Source organism: Salvelinus sp. IW2-2015, linkage group LG3 (assembly GCF_002910315.2).
Source record: "Salvelinus sp. IW2-2015 linkage group LG3, ASM291031v2, whole genome shotgun sequence".
Taxonomy (NCBI): domain Eukaryota; kingdom Metazoa; phylum Chordata; class Actinopteri; order Salmoniformes; family Salmonidae; genus Salvelinus; species Salvelinus sp. IW2-2015.
Window position 1 is genome coordinate 11,233,947 of NC_036840.1, and position 23,666 is coordinate 11,257,612.

General features: G+C 44.1%; 2 protein-coding genes across 9 annotated transcripts in view; both read left to right on the forward strand.

Annotated features, from left to right (window-relative positions):
* LOC111950594 (putative adenosylhomocysteinase 3) overlaps window positions 1-6,615 on the forward strand; it is a 45,293-nt gene extending 38,678 nt beyond the window's left edge. For 3 of the 5 annotated variants that reach the window (XM_023968301.2, XM_023968311.2, XM_070434514.1), the window contains exons 14-17: window positions 1,154-1,222; window positions 1,435-1,513; window positions 2,470-2,590; window positions 4,076-6,615. In XM_023968301.2, the coding sequence (XP_023824069.1) occupies window positions 1,154-1,222; window positions 1,435-1,513; window positions 2,470-2,590; window positions 4,076-4,082 (276 nt within the window). In that variant the 3' untranslated portion in view covers window positions 4,083-6,615. Of the gene's footprint in view, window positions 1-1,153; window positions 1,223-1,434; window positions 1,514-2,469; window positions 2,595-4,075 lie in introns of those variants that run through there. The other 2 variants (XM_023968321.2, XM_023968330.1) reach the window with 1 other exon arrangement.
* A 2,208-nt stretch (window positions 6,616-8,823) lies between these two features.
* The window catches only part of strip2 (striatin interacting protein 2), a 42,477-nt gene continuing 27,634 nt past the window's right edge, over window positions 8,824-23,666 (forward strand). For 2 of the 4 annotated variants that reach the window (XM_023968342.2, XM_023968368.2), the window contains exons 1-5: window positions 15,513-15,728; window positions 15,860-15,929; window positions 17,047-17,121; window positions 20,386-20,520; window positions 20,760-20,880. In XM_023968342.2, the coding sequence (XP_023824110.1) occupies window positions 15,699-15,728; window positions 15,860-15,929; window positions 17,047-17,121; window positions 20,386-20,520; window positions 20,760-20,880 (431 nt within the window). In that variant the 5' untranslated portion in view covers window positions 15,513-15,698. Of the gene's footprint in view, window positions 9,023-15,512; window positions 15,729-15,859; window positions 15,930-17,046; window positions 17,122-20,385; window positions 20,521-20,759; window positions 20,881-23,666 lie in introns of those variants that run through there. The other 2 variants (XM_023968359.2, XM_023968350.2) reach the window with 2 other exon arrangements.

A 23,666-nucleotide genomic window follows, 5' to 3' on the forward strand; every position in this document is an offset into this window, starting at 1 on the left:
CTCTCAACTTCCAAATAACTGGGCGTGAATAGATCCAAATGATCCATATGTAGCTGTACAACAACCCCTATCTGAGTCTGAGCCTGGTAAACAAGCAGTACGTCTACACCATATTCCCTCTCTCATAGCGGAGAGAGACAGAGGCTCTCTCTCTCTGTCTCTCTGTCTCTCTGTCTCTCTGTCTCTCCGTCTCTCTCTCTCTCTCTCTGTGTGTGTGCAGCACTCCCTTTCTCTTAGCAGAGAGAGACACAGAGGCACTCTGTGTGTGTGCAGCAGTCTCTGACAGAATGAAACCACCGTGAGAGCGAGCCAGACAGATAGCCAGACGGAAAGCCAGACAGAAAGCCAGACAGGCCAGGTGCTTCAGTGTGTCTGCTATTTGATCTCCTCCAGGCTATAATCAGAGAACGTTTTATTTTCCCCTCTCACTCTTCCCTCTTTTTTTTGACTCTATTCTCTCCATCTTCACTCCTGGACTCCCTCACTTCTCCTCTACTGTCTCGATCCGAGGGGCTTTTTCAAAGAGATGTCGCTTTTTTTGTTGTTGTTAGTTTGGTTCTCAGGAGCTCACCAGTAGCTGTGTTCTGTTCTCCGGACGCTTTCTACAGAACAGGGAAGTGTGGGCTGTCTCAGTTCCCCCGGGCAGTGTGCATACTGCATAAAGCAACAGTACGCCCCGTTGTACTGTCACTGCTACTCGCAGCAAACAGGGAACTGAAACCAAAGCACCACCAAAGTGTAATTGCTACGTACTAACACAACATGTTGCAGCTCTCTGGGAAATAATGCACACTATCACATGCTTTCTGTGCCACCGAGGAGTGTATGATGGCGGTAGTAAATGTAGATCAGTTCCTCCTCCTTTGTGAACGCTGGCTCGTTAGCAGTCTGAGCCCAGTAACAGTACCAGTCCCATGTTCTCCCTCGGTTTACATGTCTGTCTGCACCACAGCTTCTGTTATTCTGAGCTTGGACTCGGCAACACTTTTTCTGACATTTGATGATGTCGATGTCAACCACACACACACACACACACACACACACACACACACAGTATCTTATCATTGAGACGGAGCTGTAGGCAGTTTTCTCTGATTCTGTGTGCCGTTTAACTGGTTGTTAACCCAATGTGTGTCTCTCGATCTGTCCTCAGGGTCGTCTGCTGAACCTAAGCTGCTCTACGGTCCCCACCTTTGTCCTGTCCATCACCGCCACCACCCAGGTACCGTGTGTTGTGCGATTTGTGTGTGGGATGGATCAGCGTCGGCGTGTGTGCCGCTTCGTACAGTAATCTGAGCGATTAGGGTCCTGTCATTGCTCTGCCGCTGACCCCRGGGCAAGGCTGCGTGCGTCATGAGAGCGACCGTGGCGTTTCCATGGTAACAGAAGTGTGTGTGTGTAAGATTGACATCCGGGTCTTGTCTCATACCTCAGGCCCTGGCTCTGATAGAGCTGTACAACGCCCCGGAGGGACGTTACAAACAGGATGTCTACCTGCTGCCCAAGAAGATGGGTAAGAGGCCGAGCTCTATGTCCACACACACACAGACATACTCCTTCATCCCTCCTCTGTCCTCAACCCTCTGTCTCTCACACACACACACACACACACACTCCGTAATCCTTATTCGCTCAGGCCTCAGCCGAGGCAGCCAGCAGTCACCTGACAGCACCCGTCCGCCTGTCTGAACCTCTGACAAAACCCTTTTTAGGGGAAAACATTGAGTTGAAAGAGGATCAGCCAGAATGCACAACGGACTCGGCTCAGCAAATAGAAGCGATAGATACAGTATAGGGATAGAGATGGCATGCATGACCGTGAATATGTTTTGAAGCAGCTCTGTGCGAACTCAACCCAATCCAAGACATGGCTGCAGGGGTTATCTATGTTCTACGTCATGATCCAAAACAAACACTGGATGTTAGTATATCAGGTCGTGCTTGTGGCGTTTAGTCTTTTGTTCTATTTATTTACAGTCATTGCACTGTCTGGGAAATATAGAATCCATAGTAGAACGCATCCTATTTAGAGAGGTGTGTGTGCGCGTGTGCGTGCTTCGTTCACTGTAGAGGTACATCTCATGGAAAGCCTGAGTGTGCATGCGTACGTGTGTGTCTGCAGCTGGCAGCGTAGCCGGGTCTCTGCTGGAGTAAAAGCAGGGAGAACGAGAGGCAGAGAGGCTCAATATAGGTCAGCCTGTCAGACCCTGCTGCTAAGCTCACTGCACCATCAMTGACGGAGAGGGAGGGAGAGACCGGGACAGGAGAAGCAGCCCCAGTGTGTTCAGCTAAACCCACACAAACAAATAAATGAGTAAATAACCAACAGCCCCGTGTCCTTGCAGGCAAGAGTAACTAGGCGCTCTCGTCCCACTCCTTTTTCTGTCTCTCTATCCATCTTTCTCTCTCGCTCTTTTTTTTCTCTCTCTCGCTCTTCCCCCTCCACTCCCTCCTTCTGTATTATTCCAGATGAGTATGTGGCCAGTCTTCACCTGCCCACGTTCGATGCCCACCTCACAGAGCTGAGTGACGAGCAGGCCAAGTACCTGGGCTTGAACAAGAACGGGCCCTTCAAGCCAAACTACTACAGGTAAACATTAACACCCGAATGCTTCGATTGCCTGCTAATATTGTACGTCACATACGCTGAGTATACCAAACATTAGGAACACCTTCCTGATATTGAGTTCCACTCCCCCTTGCCCTCAGAACAGCCTCAATTCGTCAGGRCATGGACTCTACAAGGTTTGAAAGTGTTACACRGGGTTGCTGGCCCATGTTAACTCCAATGCTTCCCACTGTTGTGTCAATGTTGTCAAATTGGCTGGATGTCCTTTGGGTGGTGGACCATACTTGATACACACGGCAAACTGTTGAGCGTGAACCCAGCAGCGTTGCASTTCAAATCCAMTAAAATTGATTTATAAAGACCTTCTTACATCAGCTGATATCTCAAAGTGCTGTACAGAAACCCAGCCCAAAACCCCCAAAACAGCAAGCAATGCAGGTGTAGAAGCACGGTGGCTAGGAAAAACTCCCTAGAAAGGCCAGAACCTAGGAAGAAACCTAGAGAGGAAACAGGCTATGAGGGGAGGCCATTCCTCTTCTGGCTATGCCGGGTGGAGATTATAACAGAACATGGCCAAGATGTTCAAATGTTCATAGATGACCAGCAGGGTCAAATAATAATATTCAGTGGTTGTCGAGGGTGCAACAGATCAGCACCTCATGAGTAAATGTCAGTTAGCTTTTCATAGCCGAGCATTCAGAGTATCTCTACCGCCCCTGCTGTCTCTAAAGAGTTGAAAACAGCAGGTCTGGGACAGGTATTACGTCCGGTGAACAGGTCAGGGTTCCATAGCCGCAGGCAGAACAGTTGAAACTGGAGCAGCAGCACGGCCAGGTGGACTGGGGACAGCAAGGAGTCATCAGGCCAGGTACATTTACATTTACATTTAAGTCATTTAGCAGACGCTCTTATCCAGAGCGACTTACAAATAGTCCTGAGGCATGGCAGTTCTTGACACAAACCCGTTGCACCTGGCACCTACTACCATWCCCCGTTCAAAGGCACTTAAATCCTTTGTCTTGCCCATTCACCCTCTGAATGGCACACATACACAATCCATGCCTCAATTGTCTCAATCCATGCCTCAATTGCTTAAAAATCCTTCTTTAACCTGACTCCTCCCCTTCATCTACACTGCTTGAAGTGAAATCAATAAGGTTTGTAGCTTTCACCTGGATGCACCTGGTCAGTCTGTCATGGAAAGAGCAGGTGTTCTTAATGTTTTGTCTGCTCAGTGTATATCTTTCGTGGTGTTATTGCAAAGGTGTAATGTTATAAATACAGTTATAATGAGAAATCAATCAAATGTATTTATAAAGCCCTTTTTACATCAGCCGATGTCACAAAGTGCTATACAGAAACCCAGCCTAAAACCCCAAACGGCAAGCAATGCAGATGTAGAAGCCCGGTAAGACGGCCATGCCGGTAGGGAGATGCTTGGTAGAGAGAGATCCACAGTGCAAGATTGTTACTACATGATTTGACATTTTGTTTTTTCTCCCCAAGGTATTAAACCAACTCTGAAATGAAGAAAATACCATGGCTCCAAAAATCGTACAGAACCAAGAAGAAAGGAGAGCGGAGGACGGAATAGTCACACACCTGCTTTTTACAAGMGGGGAGGAGCTGTGTGCTAATTGCTCAGAGTGGAGGGCGTGGCTTTACCTGCGCTTTGGCAGTGTTTTATTTATTTCCGCTAGAATAATGTAACTCTAACCTTTTTTGAGCTGCTCCTGCCATTTTGGGCTCCTTAGCAAGCGTCTCCTGGAGATTTCATCGTCTTCTCTTAGCTACTTGTCTGTCTGTCAGTCAGTCGTACGTAAACTCCRTTGCGAGATCTTTTTATTGTTCGTTTAAAAACTAATGAAGACTTAATGAAGAAAAACAAATGTACAAAAAAATCTCTGTGTGAATGAAAGATGACCTCTGAAGATTTAGGGATGGACGTRTGGTTCATGTCCTGTTGTCTGTCTTTACCTACTCTTGATTTTTGTTTTGTTTTCAAAGATCAATTGAAAGGGATTAGATGAAGAGGTGGGAGGGGGGAGGTCACTGGGTCCAATCATGTCCTGTCTTTGATAATTTGATTCAGATGTATTCTCTGTCCTTGTTTTTAAGTATGTTTTAATGTGTTGGTTCTCCTATTCCCCCAATCAAACTGGACAGTGACAGGTGTGGGGGCGGGGTCTTTCCCTGTGATTGGTTGGGACCTCTCTCCCGCACCTATCACTCAAACACAGTGAATCCATCTCAGCTCCCTGTACCACAGCCTCTCAATAATGAACTATGTTCTTCAGCTCCCAAACTGCTCACATGATGCTAGTGTTATATGAAAAGTATTTTGCCGACCAGAGTTTATGACATCCATCCACGATGTCCGGAGCTAGATTCTCCTTTCAAAGCATTATACTGTATTATAAACTGAGTTGTTCGAGCCCTGAATGTTGATTGGCTGAAAGCCGTGGTATATCAGACCGTATACCACCATTGCAAAACATTTATTTTTACTGTTCTAATTATGTTGGTAATCAGTTTATAATCGCATTAAGGCACCTCAGGGGTTTRTGGTATATTGGAAATGTACCAGGCACTCTGCGTTGCGTCGTACTCAAGAACAGCCCTTAACACAGGTATATTGGCCATATACCACAAACTCCCTCGTACCTTATTGCTTAATTAGAGGCATGACAGGTATGGGAGATCATTACAAGGGGATATATTTATGTAGAAATGTCGATTTTTATATCTTTCCTCYACCCATCTAATATCTTAACTTTGAAATTAAACATCTGTCTCGTTTATAAAGATAAGCAATTAAATGTTATGATAAATGTTCTGGATGATTTTTTTGAAAACTGTGACAGACTATTTCAGTGAGATACCAAATGTACAGCCAGGCTTGTAGTAGTTTCTTTGGCCAGGTCCTCAATAGTAAGCTGCCGTAAGCAAACCTGTACAGTAATTACAGCGTTAAAACCAATTAGCCATTGTCAGGCGTTAGTTGTGATTTTAACTGCAGTGAGGCTATAGCTTGATGACTGGGTCATTACATATGCTTGTAATTAGTTGGGGACCTACATTTCACACGTTCCAAAAAAGAGTCACCGCTTCAGACATCAGTTTACCTCATTGTTCCAATTTATTATGCATTTCTGATARAAGGTCATAGTCACCTTATAAATGTCCAAGATTTGGTGTCTTCGTTAGTTTGAGTTTTTCTGTTGAGGGCCAAACTCCTCTGGTACGATTATTAGTCCGGCTTCATTTCCTCAACGTTTTTAGATTCAACTTTGTTAGAAATCCCAGCTGTTAGGGTTTTCACCTGAACCAAAAGCCCGTACTACAAGCAAGCTGGGAGGAACCAGCTTTTCTTCAAATTTTTTCATGTATTTTTTTTTACATCGTATAGAACGGACTTAAATCCCTGAGAACATACACCCATATGCTCCCATGTTAATTATGCCCATACTATACATTCTAAAATGTCACTGTGTTCATGTCATACTCGTGAGCTACCATTTTATGCCCCAGCCTCCATAATWACCATCTTCCAAGTCGGAGGCCCCCTCTGTGTGACCATCCATACAACCCATATTTCTGTTTGTCTGACATTTTAGAACATGATCCTTGTGCTGATTATCTCATCTGTTAGAGTGGTTTATCGTGTCTGACCGTGTGAGCCTGTGCGTGCTTGAGTGAGTGAGTGTGTGTTAGGGTCATGTGTAGTAGGACATGGTTGCTTCGATACAGTTGTCTCAGGATCATAGCCGGTGCGTTCCGGGGGTGAAAGAGCATTAGTCGGTCCAATAGCTGCATCACGTGGGCAGGGTTAACGCCAGCATCTTGTATGGTTAACTCAAAAGTGTAGGAATTACAGCATATCAACTCTTGTATTTATTGTTCGCAAATCCACAAGTCAGTACAAATGGAAAATTCTTCTCAAATTTTTAAGTTGTCGAAACAATGTTTAAATATTGCAAGTGATAATGATAGATGAGCAATAATAGATCTGTAATCTTAAAGAATAAAAATGTCATTGTATCAACCTTTCTCGTCTAATATATGATGTGCTGTATTTTTATTCATTTTCTTGAATATATCTACATTTGGATAGAAAGATTGCTACCAATGCCTATTAAGCATATATGGTTGCGTTTACACAGGCAGCCCAATTCTGAGACTTTGCCACTAAATGCTTTTAACCGATCAGACCTTATACCAATTATTGGGCAAAAGATCAGTATTGGGCTGCCTGAGTAAACTGATTTCCCATGGCCTTGAGGCATCACTAGACTCTGGCCGATCTGATAGATGAGAGGATGACTGCCTGCTGCTGCTGGGAGCTCAAAGAAAGCTAGACATCAGTAATGACACCACTTGAGAGAGGAAGAGAGGATGTTATGTGAAGTGCTTGAAACAAAGTATTATCATTGTGAACGAGGGCGTTTYAATACAGCTTGGATGATTTGAGCACAAGGCACTGGTACCAGTGTTTGGCCAAGTTTTACAGGACTGGTTTAGGTTATGTTCCCTCAATCTTATTTACAAGCCATGTGTCCTAGAAGACTTATTACTGCAGTTGTGAAGAACACGTGCTTCTAACATTAACACTGGTTATTAAGTGACTCAACATGATAGATTGTGTCCATGTGAATTATGTTCTCAGAACTCGTAAGTTTGGATACTTACTCGGTCACGGGGCTATAATTGGGGTATGTGCTCAGATTAAATGGATTACTGTGTTGCCAGATGACACAGTGACGGGGTGACACTGGGTGTGTCGAGAGCACTTGAAAGCAGCTGTTGTCGCCACTCAGTCACAGTCGTAGTGTGTGACCTAATCAGAGTGCACCCACTCTGCTACAGACACCCTGAAGCACACACGCAATCAGATGTTGACTGCCTATTATMCCGTTCATGCTACACACGCACTGACTTCACTCAGTTAATGTGAAAGGTCTGACACACAAAGGTAAAAACGCAAGATTCATTATTAAACTGTTGTTTTGGTCCCTAACAGCCACCAATATTAACCATATCAGGAAATCAAATGTATTTGTGTCATGAGCAGAATGCAAAAGGTGTAGACTTTACAGTGAAATGCTTACTTATGAGCTCTTTCCCAACAATGCAGAGTTTTTTTTTTTTTAAAGGTGCTAATAAGGCAAAGAGGACATAGTAACCCAATAAATGTGGCCTAAACAGAATGATATTAACACAGGTGCATTTCACATCATGTTTCATGTTTGTTTTGACCTGTGTTCATCAATAAATCCCTGCGTCCAGTATAAACACCCCCGCACCCAACCAGCCACCATGTGTCAAGTTCACCTACGTGAAACGGATATGACCTTTGCCCTCTCATTAAACTGTACACTCCAATCAGATCATGTTAAGTGCTTTTCTCAGTCAGGGGAGTTGTTACGGGGGGGCATGAGAGTGAGCAAGGCAATCTACGTCAAGCAGCCCCCTGCTACAGTCACTAATCAATAATTCACTCAGTTCACTGTGGCGGTGGTGGGATGAGAATGACCGTGGAGTGGTCTAGGTCTAGTCTGTCGTCACCCCTCTCCGACCCCTACATTACCACCACTCGATGTGGCAGCCTGCCTYAAGGGATGGATGTTTTGGGGGGAATATTAAATTCCCTCTAGAGCAGTGTTCTTCAATCATGATCCTGGAAGCAGGCTTTTGTTCTGGCCCAGCAATAACATACCCGATTCAACCAAATAGTCATCAAGCTCTTGATTCATTTAATCCGGTTTGTTACTAGGCTGGTATAAAATAATTGTATTGACTCATAGGTTTTGTGTCTTGTCTCAGGTCTTGGATTGATTGAAATGCCCACTCTGACTAAGGTGTGGAGGATATCAGGATACGACAGATAGTCTATACACAATCCAGTCATTCTGACAGAACAAGATGGATTAAACAGCTGTGTGAACACGAAATGGTTACATTCAAGTACATAGATACAATTGAATAGCCTATCAATACTAAGCTATAATAGCAAATGTTTCATTTAAATCCACCGAAACGGACAATGTTTCTAATGTAGGTGCCATTATGGAACACTCAACATCAGCACCAATTCATTGACCGCATTAGAACACTCGCATACTCTACTCCACGGATTCACTCGCGGGTAAGACCAACCCGCCAGTCACCATTTACAGTAGAAGTTAACCCCGCCCTCTCTGGCGTCCAGTCAACCAATCACACTAACGGGGACGGGTTTCCTGAACTTGGAATACTGAAATCTGTTACAATTTGTCAGGCTCGAACCTTACCGGAATGCACGAGCTGCAGAAAAAGTGAACGAACCAACACAGAAAGATGCAGGCAGACGAAATGGAGGTACCTATCATTAATAACATTAACAACAACTGCAACAAACAAAGGCCTCTGCCGAATGGGAGATATGTGTTCATGAATTTGCTGAAGGATTGGGAGGTAAAGCCAGTTTGTAGCTACTCGTTGAGCCAGTAAAGAGGGGTCCATGTCCGTGTGGKTTGTTGTTGCTGGGGAGCTTTAAGCTTTAAATGCCCTTTTGCTACAGAGCCGCTTTTGAAAGCATGCAGCCCAGGTTGTTATTTTGGTGACAGAGCAAGTGGATGCTATAAATACCGTAAGTTTATGGTTAATTCTGAGCGTGGCAAATACAGGTAGCTAATGTGACTGTCAATGTCCAGTACGTTTTGTGGTCGAATCTTATCTTGCAGCTACCGCCTGTGCATTTGTGCATGACATCGTAGACCGGTGTCAGATTGGCAAATATACAGTAGGTTTATGTACACAGTATTGATGTTGGGGATATAATAAGAAGAAGAAATCATTCGGTGTGTACTTATTTGTCCCATATGCTCGGGCAGCAGCCTATATGTAGATATGCCAGTGTGTGAATCAATACAATTTTTGAATTGCATTTATTTGTCAGTGCAGAAGAGTGGATTTGAAATTGATAGAATAAGGCATAGGCTATTAGCTAGTTTCTCAATTATTACATATTAAGATGTAATTACTAACTGGATATTTCTTATTAAACACACTAATCGGTTTTCAAAATGTTTCTCTAATTATATTGTTCCACTATTGCCTATAGTTGCTTTCAAGTAAACATGCTTGACATTATGCTCCATACTACTAGGCTACCGTATATAGTTGTTCTCATAACTCATTCATTCAGCCATTAAAAATTAAAACAAATCAATTGCATTTTGGATTCATGTCTTGGCAGTGTAACCCAGATCCAGACTAGGTTGCCTAGCCCTGCTAGTGGGTGAACTGAGGTGGTGGGTAACCTACATCTATCCAGTGAAATCACACCAAACATATCCTGGATCGTGTTTGTTGGGCATATTATATGGTGGGGGGAAAATGATACAAAAAAAAAAGGAATTAGAGCATATTTCCCCTCCAGCCTCAAGCTTTCCAGGACAGAGGTGTGTGGTGGGGGGGGGGTTCAATGCTGGTTGACGGGCATGAAATAAACACATGAAACCTCATCTCCACACTGGTGAAATCTAAAGGATCCAGTTGGCTCATTTCTTTACCAATGGCTTCTTTAAAGCAGGCTAATGCGTCTGTAAACAGAACTCGGTGTAGTCAAGTAGCAAAGACTCCGTTCAGTGCTCAAGCCACACAATGTACGCCAAAGTCATCATAGCCGATATGAGATATGATCGTYCCACTTAATTCTATTGCTTTGTCCAGGCTATTCCTCATGTGATCTGTGTTAGAGTTGATTATTGCATTGGCCCATTGGCTTGGCTGGCTGGCTGGCTTCGGTCATAGGTTATTTTTAACATATGCTTATATGAGAAGAGGGGGGATGGGGGCTGGTGGGGATTTTGACGGGATGCCCAGTGTTTGCACACACTGACGGTGGAGCGCAGKGTTCACTGTGCCAGTGTGGAAGGAAGGGTAGTGTTCATAGCAAGCTGGAGGGGSTGGGGGGAGAGAGAGAATTGTTGATGCCAATGGGTAGCCGAGTGAGAGAGACCAAATTCCCCACTCTCCTTCAAACAAACATGCTCTATTGAGAGCAGTAACAACACAAACCTTAGTTTCCCCGTGCAACAGACACAACCTTCTGGCATCCTCTCATCTCCTCTGCGGGGGACTAAGCCAATCAGACACTAGGATTGATGCCTGTGTTTAATTATTATCCCAATCAAACAATCGTGAGCTGAAGTTAAGATGTGGTTTCTAATCAAATCAAATCAAATGTTATTTGTCACATGCGCCGAATACAACAGGTGTAGACCGTACAGTGAAATGCTTACTTACAAGCCGTTAACCAACAACGCAGTTTTAAGAAAGTATTTACTAAAATGAACCGAAGTAAATAAATAAATAAATAAGAACATAGAAAAATAACAAATAATTAAAGAGCAACAATAAAATAACAGTAACGAGGCTATATACAGGGGGTACCGGTACAGAGTCATTGAGCGGGGGCACGGGTYMGTCGAGGTAATTAAGRTAATCTATCTCTACAGTACCAGTCMAAAGTTTGGATACACCTACTCATTCAAGGGTTTTTCTTTATTTTCACTATTTTCTACATTGTAGAAAAGTAGTGAAGACATAAAAATCTGTCAAATGTATTTATAAAGCCCTTCTTACATCAGCTGATGTCACAAAGTGCTGTACAGAAACCCAGCCTAAAACCCCAAACAGCAAGCAATGCAGGTGTAGAAGCACGGTGGCTAGGAAAAACTCCCTAGAAAGGCCAGAACCTAGGAAGAAACCTAGAGAGGAACCAGGCTATGAGAGGTGGCCAGTCCTCTTCTGGCTATGCCGGGTGGAGATTATAACAGAACATGGCCAAGATGTTCAAATGTTCATAGATGACCAGCAGGGTTAAATAATAATAATCACAGGGGTTGTCGAGGGTGCAACAGGTCAGCACCTCAGGAGTAAATGTCAGTTGGCTTTTCATAGCCGATCATAGCCGTCTGGAAATATGGCTGAATATAAACAGTGTAGTTATTCGCTCCGCAAGGCAATCAAACAAGCGAAATGCCGGTACAGGGACAAGGTGGAGTCGCAATTCAACGGCTCGGACACGAGACATATGTGGCAGGGTCTACAGGAAATCACGGACTACAAAAACAAAAACAGCCATGTCACGGACACCGATGTTTTGCTTCAAGACAAACTAAACACCTTCTTTGCCCGATTTGAGGATAATACAGTGCCACCSTTGCGGCTCGCTAACAAAGACTGCGGTCCCCCCCCCTCTCCTTCTCAGTGGCTGACGTGAGTAAAACTTTTAAACTTGTTAACCTCGCAAGGCTGCTGGCCCAGACGGCATCCCTAGCCGCGTCCTCAGAGCATGCGCAGACCAGCTGGCTGGTGTGTTTACAGACATATTCAATCGCTCCCTGTCCCAGTCTGCTTCCCCAAATGCTTCAAGATGGCCACCATTGTTCCTGTACCCAAGAAGGCAAAGATAAYTGAACTAAATGACTACCACCCCATAGCACTCACTTCTGTCATCATGAAGTGCTTTGAGAGGCTAGTCAAGGATCATATAACCACCACRTTACCGGCCACCYTAGACCCACTTCAGTTTGCATACCGCCCCAATAGGTCCACAGATGACRCAATAGCCATCACACTGCACACTGCCCTATCCCATCTGGACAAAAATAATACCTATGTAAGAATGCTGTTTATTGACTACAGCTCAGCATTCAACACCATAGTACCCTCCAAGCTCATCATCAAGCTGGAGGCCCTGGGTCTCAACCACGCCCTGTGCAACTGGGTCTTGGACTTTCTGATGGGCTGCCACCAGGTGGTGAAGGTAGGAAACAACATCTCCACTTCGCTGACCCTCAACACTGGGGCCCCACAAGGGTGTGTGTTCAGCCCTCTCCTGTATTCCTTGTTACCCACGACTGCGTGGCCATGCAGGCATCCAACTCAATAATCAAGTTTGCAGACGACACAACAGTAAAGGGCCTGATCACCAACAATGACGAGACAGCCTACAGGTAGGAGGTGAGGGCACTCGAGTCAGGAAAACAACCTCTCACTCAACGTCAACAAAACAAAGGAGATGATTGTGGACTTCAGGAAACAGCAGAGGGAGCACCCCCCTATCCACATCAATGGGACAGCAGTGGAGAAGTTGGAAAGTTTTAAGTTCCTGGGTGTACACATCACAGACAAACTGAAATGGTCCACCCACACAGTGGTGAAGAAGGCGCAACACCGCCTCTTCAACCTCAGGAGGCTGAAGAAATTTGGCTTGTCACCCAAAACACTGACAAACCTTTACAGATGCACAATCGAAAGCATCCTGTCGGGCTGTATCACAGCCTGGTACGGCAACTGCACCGCCCTCAAACTCAAGGCTCTCCAGAGGGTGGTGCAGTCTACACAACGCATCTGCGGGGGCAAACTACCTGCCTTCCATGACACCTACAACACCCGATGTCACAGGAAGGCCAAAAAGATCATCAAGGACAACAACCACCTGAGCCACTACCTGTTCACACCTCTATCATCCAGAAGGGGAGGTCAGTACAGGTGCATCAAAGCTACGACCGAGAGATTGAAAAACAGCTTCTATCTCAAGGTCATCAGACTGCTAAACAGAAATCATTAACTCAGAGAGGCTGCTGCTGATATTGTTACCCAATCACTGGACACTAATAAATGGATAACTAGTCACTTTAAATAATGCCACTTTAATAATGTTTACATATCTTACATTACTCATATCACATGTAAACTCAGCAAAAAAATAAACATACCTTTTTCAGGACCCTGTCTTTCAACGATAATTTGTAAAAATCCAAATAACTTCACAGACCTTCATTGTAAAGGGTTTTAACACTGTTTCCCATGCTTGTTCAATGAACCATAAAYAATTAATGAACGTGCACCTGTGGAACGGTCGTTAAGACACTAACAGCTTACAGACAGTAGGCAATTAAGGTCACAGTTATGAAGACTTAGGACACTAAAGAGGTCTTTCTACTGACTCTGAAAAACACCAACAGAAAGTTGCCCAGGGTCCCTGCTCATCTGCGTGAATGTGCCTTAGGCATGCTGCAAGGAGGCATGAGGACTGCAGATGTGGCCAGGGCAATAAATTGCAATGTCGGTACTGTGAGAGCCTAAGACGCGCTACAAGGAGACAGGACGGACAGCTGATCGTCCTTGCAGTGGCAGACCACGTGTAACAACACCTGCACAGGATTCGGTACATCAACATCACACCTGGAGACAGGTACAACAACTGCCCAAGTTACACCAGGACCGCACAATCCTCCATCAGTGCTCAGACTGTCCGCAATAGGCTGAACAGGCTGGACTGAGGTCTGTAGGCCTGTTGTAAGGCAAGTCCTCACCAGACGTCACCAGCAACAACGTCGCCTATGGGCACAAACCCACCATCGCTGAACCAGACAGGACTGGCAAAAAGTGCTCATAAATGACGAGTCGCGGTTTTGTCTCACCAGGGTTGATGGTCGRATACGCGTTTATCGTCGAAGGAATGAGCGYTACACCGAGGCCTGAGCTCTGGAGCGGGATCGATTTCGAGGTGGAGGGTCCATCATGGTCTGGGCGGTGTGTCACAGCATCATCGGACTGAGCTTGTTGTCATTGCAGGCAATCTCAACKCTGTGCGTTACAGGGAAGACATCCTCCTCCCTCATGTGGTACCCTTCCTGCAGGCTCATCCTGACATGACCCTCCAGCATGACAATTCCACCAGCCATACTGCTCATTCTGTGTGTGATTTCCTGCAAGACAGGAATGTCAGTGTTCTGCCATGGCCAGCGAAGAGTACGGATCTCAATCCCATTGAGCATGTCTGGGACCTGTTGGATCGGAGGGTGAGGGCTAGGGCCATTCCCTCCAAAAAATTTTGGGAACTTGCAGGTGCCTTGGTGGAAGAGTGGGGTAACATCTCACAGCAAGAACTGGCAAATCTGGTGCAGTCCATGAGGAGGAGATGCACTGCAGTACTTAATGCAGCTGGTGGCCACACTAGATACTGACTGTTACTTTTGATTTTGACCCCCCTTTGTTCAGGAACACATTATTCAATTTCTGTTAGTCACATGTCTGTGGAACTTGTTCAGTTTATGTCTCAGTTGTTGAAACTTGTTATGTTCATACAAATATTTACACATGTTAAGTATTCTGAAAATAAACGCAGTTGACAGTGAGAGGACGTTTCTTTTTTTTGCTGAGTTTATTTCGCTCTAGTACGTCTTAGCTCTCAAATGGTGTTTGGAACTGAAAACCACCTCACAATACACAACAAGTCTCCATCTGGAGTGGGATCTGGGCCCAATGTAATTTAAATGAACAAGTCATTAGGCCAAGCGATTCGTACATTTTCCATCCCTCCTATTGAATCTCAACCTAATCTGACAGACATTTTCTGAGGCTTTGGGTGCTCCAGGTTCCAATGAATTACAGATGTTAGCCTATCCCTGACTACTGCTGCCCTTCTGTGGTAGGATGCATGAAAAATAACTACAGACAGTCCTCGCACTTCAGCCACTGACACATGCCATTTAAGGACCGTGATTCGCTGTCATTTTCTCTCTCACTAAATTGCTGMTGAGACACTCGCTCAAGGCTGACCAACGGMGGTCCTTAACCTATTTCAAAGTCTAGTCTGTCTCTATCCAAGTGCTACGGTCTTTTGTATTGGCTGGCAGTATGTGAATGTTGTTGTTTCGCGGTGCTTTGATAACTGGTGWGATMGTGCATACTGTATCAGTCTGTCWCAACCTGGGAAAATAATGCTTTTAGCAACTATGACGGCTAGCAGAGGTGGGCTCGGTCTCTGTCCTTATTCCCGCCATGCTGTGTGTGTGTGTACGTACTGTCTTTGAGAGTGTGTGTGTGTATATGTCTCTCTAGGCGTGTGTGTGTGTGTACTATGGGGTCCTGTAGTAAAATGCCCAGAGGGCAAGCAGTAATCATGGGGTGAGGCTAATGTCAGAGCGGCATCAAAGACCCTTAACTGGATACGTACGTTAACCCACTCTGAAATGTAGGGCATGTTGACTCCTGCGTCCCTCTCGTTCAGTTTTTCCACTCTGACTGTTGCCTGTCTTTGCATAGCCATGCGGAAAAGAAAGCTCAACAAATGTGGTCACCCATCCGAGAAGGAAGAACAGTGAGTGGAGGAACCTGAACTGTGTGATTTCTGAGGTTATAAAGGAATTATAACCACGGATGTACTGTGTGTGTGTGCGCCTTCATTTCCATGTGCGGTTCTGCCTAGACTTCAGTGTTTTCTGTTTTCAGAGCTCCATGGAGTCCCCTAACCTGGAGTTTGAGTATGGGGACACAGACAGCCTGACCACTGAACTCTCAGGTAAGGTCTTTACACCCTAACCCAGCGGTCACCAACCAGAGACCCTGGGCAGCTACTGGGCGAGCTTTTGTTCCGCAAAACACCTTATTCAACTAATTATCAAGTCCAGTTGATTAGTTGAAACAGTTGCTGGAGCAAAATCATGCAAGGCAACCACTGTAGCTTTCCAGCAGAATTGGTGATCACTGCTGTTCAAGTATACCCACAAGGGATATGCTCCGTCTTATGTTCTGTTCATAACCAGAAGCTAGTCACTGCAACAAAATGTGCTACAGTATAGTGTAGTACAGTGCTGCACTGTCAGCAGCTACATGTGATTGATTTAATGCAAGATCATAGTTTTCCCTTGTTGAATGCAGCTGCTTTGGTTAGGTAGCTAGTACCGCTGAGACATTAGCTTACACAAACACAGACACTACAGTTGCTCTCTTGTGACTGTTCCTCCAGGCTGTAGTGACTGTTGAGATTTAACTACTGTGTACTCGCTGAAGAAGGATTAGTCAGCGATGTCATGAATCTAATAGAAACACTCYACAGAAAGGATAACTGGGAGCCAAAATATATTTTTTTATGAAAGGGACTTAATGAAACAGTTGGCTTATATTTATTTTATTTTTTGATTTAACCTTTTAATTAACTAGGCAAGTCAGTTAAGAACAAATTCTTAATTACAATGACGGCTTACCCTGGCCAAACCTGRACGATGCTGTGCCAATTGTGCGCCGCCTTATGCGACTCCCAATCACGGCCGTATGTGATACAGCCTGGATTCCAACCAGGGACTGTAGTGACACCTCTTGCACTGAGATGCAGTGCCTTAGACCGCTGCGCCACTCGGGAGACCATAAATTATAATATATGCAATTTAGCAGATACTTTTATCCAAAGCGACCTAGTCACATTGCGTYCATAAATCTGACAAATGTGTGGCCCCAGGAATCAAACCCACAATCCTGGCACTGTGAGTGCCATGCTTTACCGACTGAGCCATACAGGGCTTCCACTACAGTATACCCCGTGATGTCTTTCATGACATTACCTCTGTTGAATCCTTCAGTACAGTACTATATGTCATCCTGTCTGTCTGATGGTTCCCCTGTCCCCTGTTTGTCCACAGAGATATACAGTTACACGGAGGAGCCTGAGTTCGCCCTCAACAGGGACTACTTTGAGGAGGATTTCAGGAGCCATGGTACTGTTAACTTCCTGTCTGTCAGTGGCGGTTTTGTCTTTCCAGCCAACACTACATGCCTGTCATAATGTGTGTGTGCGTGTGCGGTTGTGTGTGTGCGTGTGCGGTTGTGTGTGTGTGCGCGTGTTAATTTTTTTCTAAAGCAGTGAGTGTGCCAAAGGGCTTTCTGACTCACCTTGAACACACTGTTTGTTTGCATACCCTCTGTGTTTGCCTGTTATTCTAGTGTTTACACAGAGAGAGAGAGAGAGAGAATGTAGAAGTGTAATGAAATGGATTCCCGTCTTGGTAATCGTCTGGAAAAAGAAAGTCTGATAGAGAGAGGGGGTGAAAGAGGGAGAAGGACAGAGGGAAAGGGATAGAGGGTCGAGGGAGCTGATTAATTGACTGCTCCCAGGTGTAACGTTTCCCTTTTTCTGTGAGTGGTTCAGAGGGAGAGAAGGAATTGTTCTGCACAGTGGTGTGTGTGATTGCTTGTTCTAACCAGACACTTTCAGCAAGAGGTTTTGGGAGAAGGTGACACACACACACATACAGGAACACACACATCTTGCCAAACTCTGCTCTGCAGCCGTTGTCTCTCTTAGCGCCACGACAAACAGAGCTGCCTTATCTATACGCTGCAAAACCACAGCCGTAGCCGACTACTGTGACCAACTGTTCCGTATCATGAGCATTGTTATTAAACAGCCGGTCGATTTAGTTTCATCTCCTAATGTGAATCATATTGACCGGATGAATTGGACCGTGTCCATTTTGCTGATCTAATCTCCATACTCATTCAACCCCTCTCACATTCTCTGAAACTCTGCCCAGTTCGTTGCTGTACTGTAAAATGTGGTTGTATTCTTACTCCGCTTCGGAAGTAAGCGGAGTAAGCGGAGTAAGGAAGGTTCATAATGAGTAATAATACATCATGTGTAGCGCCAGGCATTCAGTTCCACAGAGATTTATTGTCCCCAAAGGGCAACTTTGTTTCAGCTGCAGCACATTACATGACTTAAGAGAGCTAGGCTAGGTCTTGTTCTTCCCTACTCTGTTTCCCTAAAGCCAATAGGAATGAATCGATGGATCAGTGGAAAGCTTGGCTGGCTGTCTGTGCTGCAGAGAGAGATAGGAGATGTGCTGTCTCTCTGTATCTGGGGTTTAAAATATGTCAAACGGTGACGGGGCCCTCATCAATGTTTTAACACATCTGCCAGACTGCCACTTTCCATCACTGCTAAATCTGTATGCACCCATGTCATCTGCGTCGCTACTCTCCGAGTACTTTTACCATAATGACATTATCAGAGCACTTATCAGAGCTGCGCATTAAAAGTTACATGGGATGAACTTTATACAGGGAAGTTTTGTCAAAGAGTTCAAGTGCTTTCAGCAAGTATTCACACCCCCTCACGTTTTCCAAATTTTGTTGTGTTACAGCCTGAATTTAAAATGGATTAAAAGTTGATTTTGTGTCACAGTCCTACACACAATACGCCATGTCAAAGTGGAATTATGTTTTTAGACATTTTTACAAATGAATTAAAAATGAAAAGCTGAAATGTCTTGAGTCAATAAGTATTCAGACCCTTTATTATGGCAAGCCTAAATACGTTCAGGTGTAAAAATTTGCTTAACATGTCACAAGTTGTATGTATAATAATAGTGTTAACATGATTTTTGAATGACTACCTCATCTCTGTTACTCACGAATAAAATTATATTTCAGGCCCAGCAGTGAATTTCAAACACAGATTCAACCACAAAGACTAGGGAGGTTTTCCAATGCCTCGCAAAGAAGGTCACCTATTGGTAAAAAAATATATATATATTTTTTTTAAAGCAGACATTGAATATCCCTTTGAGCACGGTGATGTTATTAATTACTTTGGATGGTGTATCAATGCACTCAGTCTCTGCAAAAATACAGGCCTCCTTCCTAACTTAGTTGCCGGAGAGGAAGGAAACCACTCAAGAATTTCACCATGAGGCCAATGGTAACTTTAAAACAGTTACAGAGATTAAAGGCTGTGTGATAAGAGGAAACTGAGGATGGATGGATGGATGGACACATCACTGAGTACCACTCTTCATATTTTCAAGCATGGTGGTGGCTGCATCATGTTATGGATATGCTTGTCAAGGACTAGAGTATTTTTTTGAAGGGGATGTAAAGAAACTGAATAAAAATCCTAGAGTAAAACTTGATTCAGTCTGCTTTCCACTGGACACTGGGAGACAAATTCACCTTTCAGCAGGACAATAACCTAAAACATAAGGCCAAATATATACTGGAGTTAGTCACCAAGACGGCATTGAATGTCCCTGAGTGGCCTTGTTACAGTTTAGACCTATAGCAACTTGAAAGTCTATGGCAAGACTGGCTGTCTTGCAATGATCAACAACCAACATGACAGAGCTTGAATTTTTTTAACTAAAAATAATGTGCAAATATTGTACAATCTAGGTATGCAAAGCTCTTAGACACATACCCAGAAAGACTCACAGTTATGTAAATGTATTTAAATGTGATAATTCTGTATTTCACTTTCGATACGTTTGCAAAAATAAACAAATAAATAATAGTTTCACTTTGTCACTATGAAGCAGTGTGTGTAGATGGGTAATACATTTTTTTTWAAATACATTTTGGATTCAGGCTGTAACACAACAAAGTGTGGAATACGTATGAATATTTTCTGGAGGCACTACATGTCAGAATATGTCTACTAAAAGAGGGGAACTGACTAGCTATTTCAATTCCATTGATCACGATGTCCTACAAGAATCCCAAGAGTTGAGGTAAAAAATAAAGGTCAGAAACAGTCCTATTTATACACTACTCCACACTTTTAGGAATCCATCGCTCATAGCCTAGAAGTAAAAGGTGTTGTTGCCTTGATGTTGGATCCTGGCATTCTTTTCTCTTTAGTGCGCGTTCACAGTGGGTGATCAGTGTGTGTACTGCTATACCTGGCCAGGGCTGAAATAGCCTGCTGTGACCATGCATGTGAGCTGAAGCCAGGTCACTTTGACTCTGAGACCACTAGCTGCTCCTGGGTCAGTGTGAGTTTAATGACCAGAGCTGATCCCAGCCAATCTTTTTCACGTGTGAAAGGGAGAGAGAGAGAGRGAGGGAGGGAGGGAGGGAGAGAGAGAGGGAATGGGAGAAGTAAGTGAATAGATAGAGTGACAGACGTACAAGCTCAGAGTCACAAGGTCACACAAAGTCACCAAGACTCACCTGGTCTCTTTCACTCTGTCCCTGTCTCTCTGCAGTGCGGGGGAGGAGGTGGATTGAGCTGGGTCAGGAGCAGCAGAAGGCCTATGTGATGAGACTACTAGATGCTCTGGAGGTCACTGACCGGGACAAGAGGCTGAAGGTGGCCCGGGCCATCCTCTACCTGGCACAGGGTAATCATCATCACCGTCACTGCACACTACAAGATAATTTGCTTTGAGTGTAGCAAATTTTGACATGCATCTAGGAGATTAAGGGAATATTTAAATATTTCCCTTGCGATTTCTCTGACCAACATTTTCTTATGAAACAGAGGACATGTACACTATTTATGCTTGAGTCCTTCAGAGTCCGTTGAGAGTGTTGTGTGGTGAGTGAGCATCTGTTGAAGGCTACGTGTGGCGTTCCCCAGGGGTGTTTGATGAGTGTGACACGGATGCGGACGTGATCCACTGGTCTCGCCACAATGTGTTCCTGCTGTATGACATGGGCATATTCACCGCTCTCCTGGAGCTGCTGAGCATGGAGATAGAGTGAGTAGGACAACATTACTACAATCGCACCGTAACGCTACCACAACAGCCACAATGTCTCGTAATGAATGTATTATTATGTTTCTCAACAAGCGTTAGCACCACTGTGGTTAGCGCTTACCTCCTCCTTGATTAATGGTCCAATACAGCTGTTTTCTTTATCTCAATATCAAATCATTTACAGGGTGACAATTAAGTACCTTACTGTTATTGTTTTCAATTAAAATGGTCAAAAGGAAACTAGTTAAAAATAATTTCTTAGCAAAGAACAATTTCTCAAGCAAGAATTTTGCTAGGACTGTCTGGGAGTTGTCTGAGTGGGGAGGGGAAAACTGAAATCTAGCTGTTATTGGCAGAGAGGTTTGGAAATCTTTCTTATTGGTCTATTGATGTCACCAGGCAGGCCTAAATTCCATCCCACCAAAACAAGCTGAAATTTCAGGCAGCCTTTTTAAACAACTCTTACACTATTATTTTTATTTTTCACATTATTATTCCAACCTCATAGGTTGGAAATGTATATAAAACACAGGGAAATCACGTGTTTGACTGCACTGGGCCTTTAATGCTACAGGGATGGTACACAGTAGCATTCACTCTCATTAGTTGTTCGCTGGAGTTGGAGAAAGAGATACAGTAAGGGAAAGATACGAGGAAAGAGATACAGTAGGAGAAAGATACGAGGAAAGAGATACAGTAGGAGAAAGATACGAGGAAAGAGATACAGTAGGAGAAAGATACGAGGAAAGAGATACAGTAGGAGAAAGATACGAGGAAAGAGATACAGTAGGAGAAAGATACGAGGAAAGAGATACAGTAGGAGAAAGATACAATAGGGGAAATAGATACAGTAGGAGAAAGATACAATAGGGGAAAGAGATACAGTAGGAGAAAGCTTCCCAAAGTTGTCAGGTTGGCTGCATGTCCTTTGGGTGGTGTACCATTCTTGATACACACGCTTGGAAAAACCAAGCGGCGTTGCAGTTCTTGACATAAACCGGTGCGCCTGGCACCTACTACCATACCCCGTTCAAAGGCGTTTAAATATTGTATCTTGCCCATTCACCCTCTGAATGGTACACATACACAATCAATGTCTCAATTGTCTCAAAGCTTAAAAATCATTATTTAACCTGTCTCCTCCCCTTCATCTACACTGATTTGAAGTGGATGTAACAAGTGACTTCAATAAGGGATCATAGCTTTCACCTGGATTCATCTGGTCAGTCTGTCATGGAAAGACCAGGTGTTCATAATGTTTTGTACACTGTACAATTTCAGGTGGGCTTTTCAAACAGCTCTTCCACAGAAAGGGCATCACATAAGCATTACCCACTGTTCCTCTCTCCTCCGGAGTCAACTCCTCTGTGTCCTTCCTGCCTGAGGTTCCTCCTCTCCCTAGTGACGAATCTACTGCTGCCTCAGTCCTTTAGGTCTCTACCACCCCCAGCCATTGACTAATCTGCCTAGTAGGAATGCTGTAGGTAGTTGCTGGTAGAGATGGTGCTGATTTGGTATTTTATTGGGATCTCCATTAGCTGTTGCAAAAGCAGCAGCTACTCTTCCTGGGATCCACATGAAACATAATACAGAATGACATAATACAGAACATCATTAGACAAGGACAGAACTACACTCATTTTTAAAAAGGCACACGTAGCCTATATATCAATGCATACACACAAACTATCTAGGTCAAATAGGGGAGAGGCGTTGTGCCACGAGGTGTTGCTTTATCTGTTTTTTGAAACCCAGGTTTGCTGTTTATTTGAGAAATATGAGATGGAAGGAAGTTCCATGCAATAAGGGCTCTGTATAATACTGTACATTTTCTTGAATTTGTTCTGGATTTGGGGACTATGAAAAGACCCCTGGTGGCATGTCTGGTGGGATAAGTGTGTGTGTCAGAGCTGTGTGTAAGTTGACTATGCAAACAATTTGGGATTTTCAACACATTTAATGTTTCTTATCAAAAGAAGTGATGCAGTCAGTCTCTCCTCAACTCTTAGCCAAGAGAGACTGGCATGCATAGTATTAATTTTAGCCCTCTGATTACAATTAAGAGCAAAACGTGCCGCTCTGTTCTGGKCCAGCTGCAGTTTAACTAGGTCTTTCCTTGCGGCACTGGACCACACSACTGGACAATAATCAAGATTAGACAAAACTAGAGCCTGCAGAACTTGCTTTTTGGAGTGTGGTGTCAAAAAAGCATCTCTTTATTATGGCTATACCTCTCCCCATCTTTGCAACCATTGAATCTATATGTTTTGACCATGACAGTTTACAATCTAAGGTAACGCCAAGTAATTTAGTCTCCTCAACTTGTTCAACACCATTCATTCAACACCATTCACCACCACCCACCATTCATTACCAGATTTAGCTGAGGTCTAGCACTTATTGAATGATTTGTACCAAATACAATGCTCTTAGTTTTAGAGATGTTCAGGACCAGTTTATTACTGGCCACCCATTCCAAAACAGACTGCAGCTCTTTGTTAAGGGTTTCAGTGACTTCATTAGCTGTGGTTGCTGATGCATATATGGTTGAATCATCAGCATACATGGACACACATGCTTTGTTTAATGCCAGGTCATTGGTAAAAATAGAAAAGAGTAGAGGGCCTAGAGAGCTGCCCTGCGGTATACCACACTTCACATGTTTGACATTAGAGACTCTTCCATTAAAGAAAACCCTTTGAGTTCTATTAGATAGCTCTGAATCCACGATATGGCAGAGGTTGAAAAGCCATAGCACCTAAGTTTTTTCAACAACAGGTTATGGT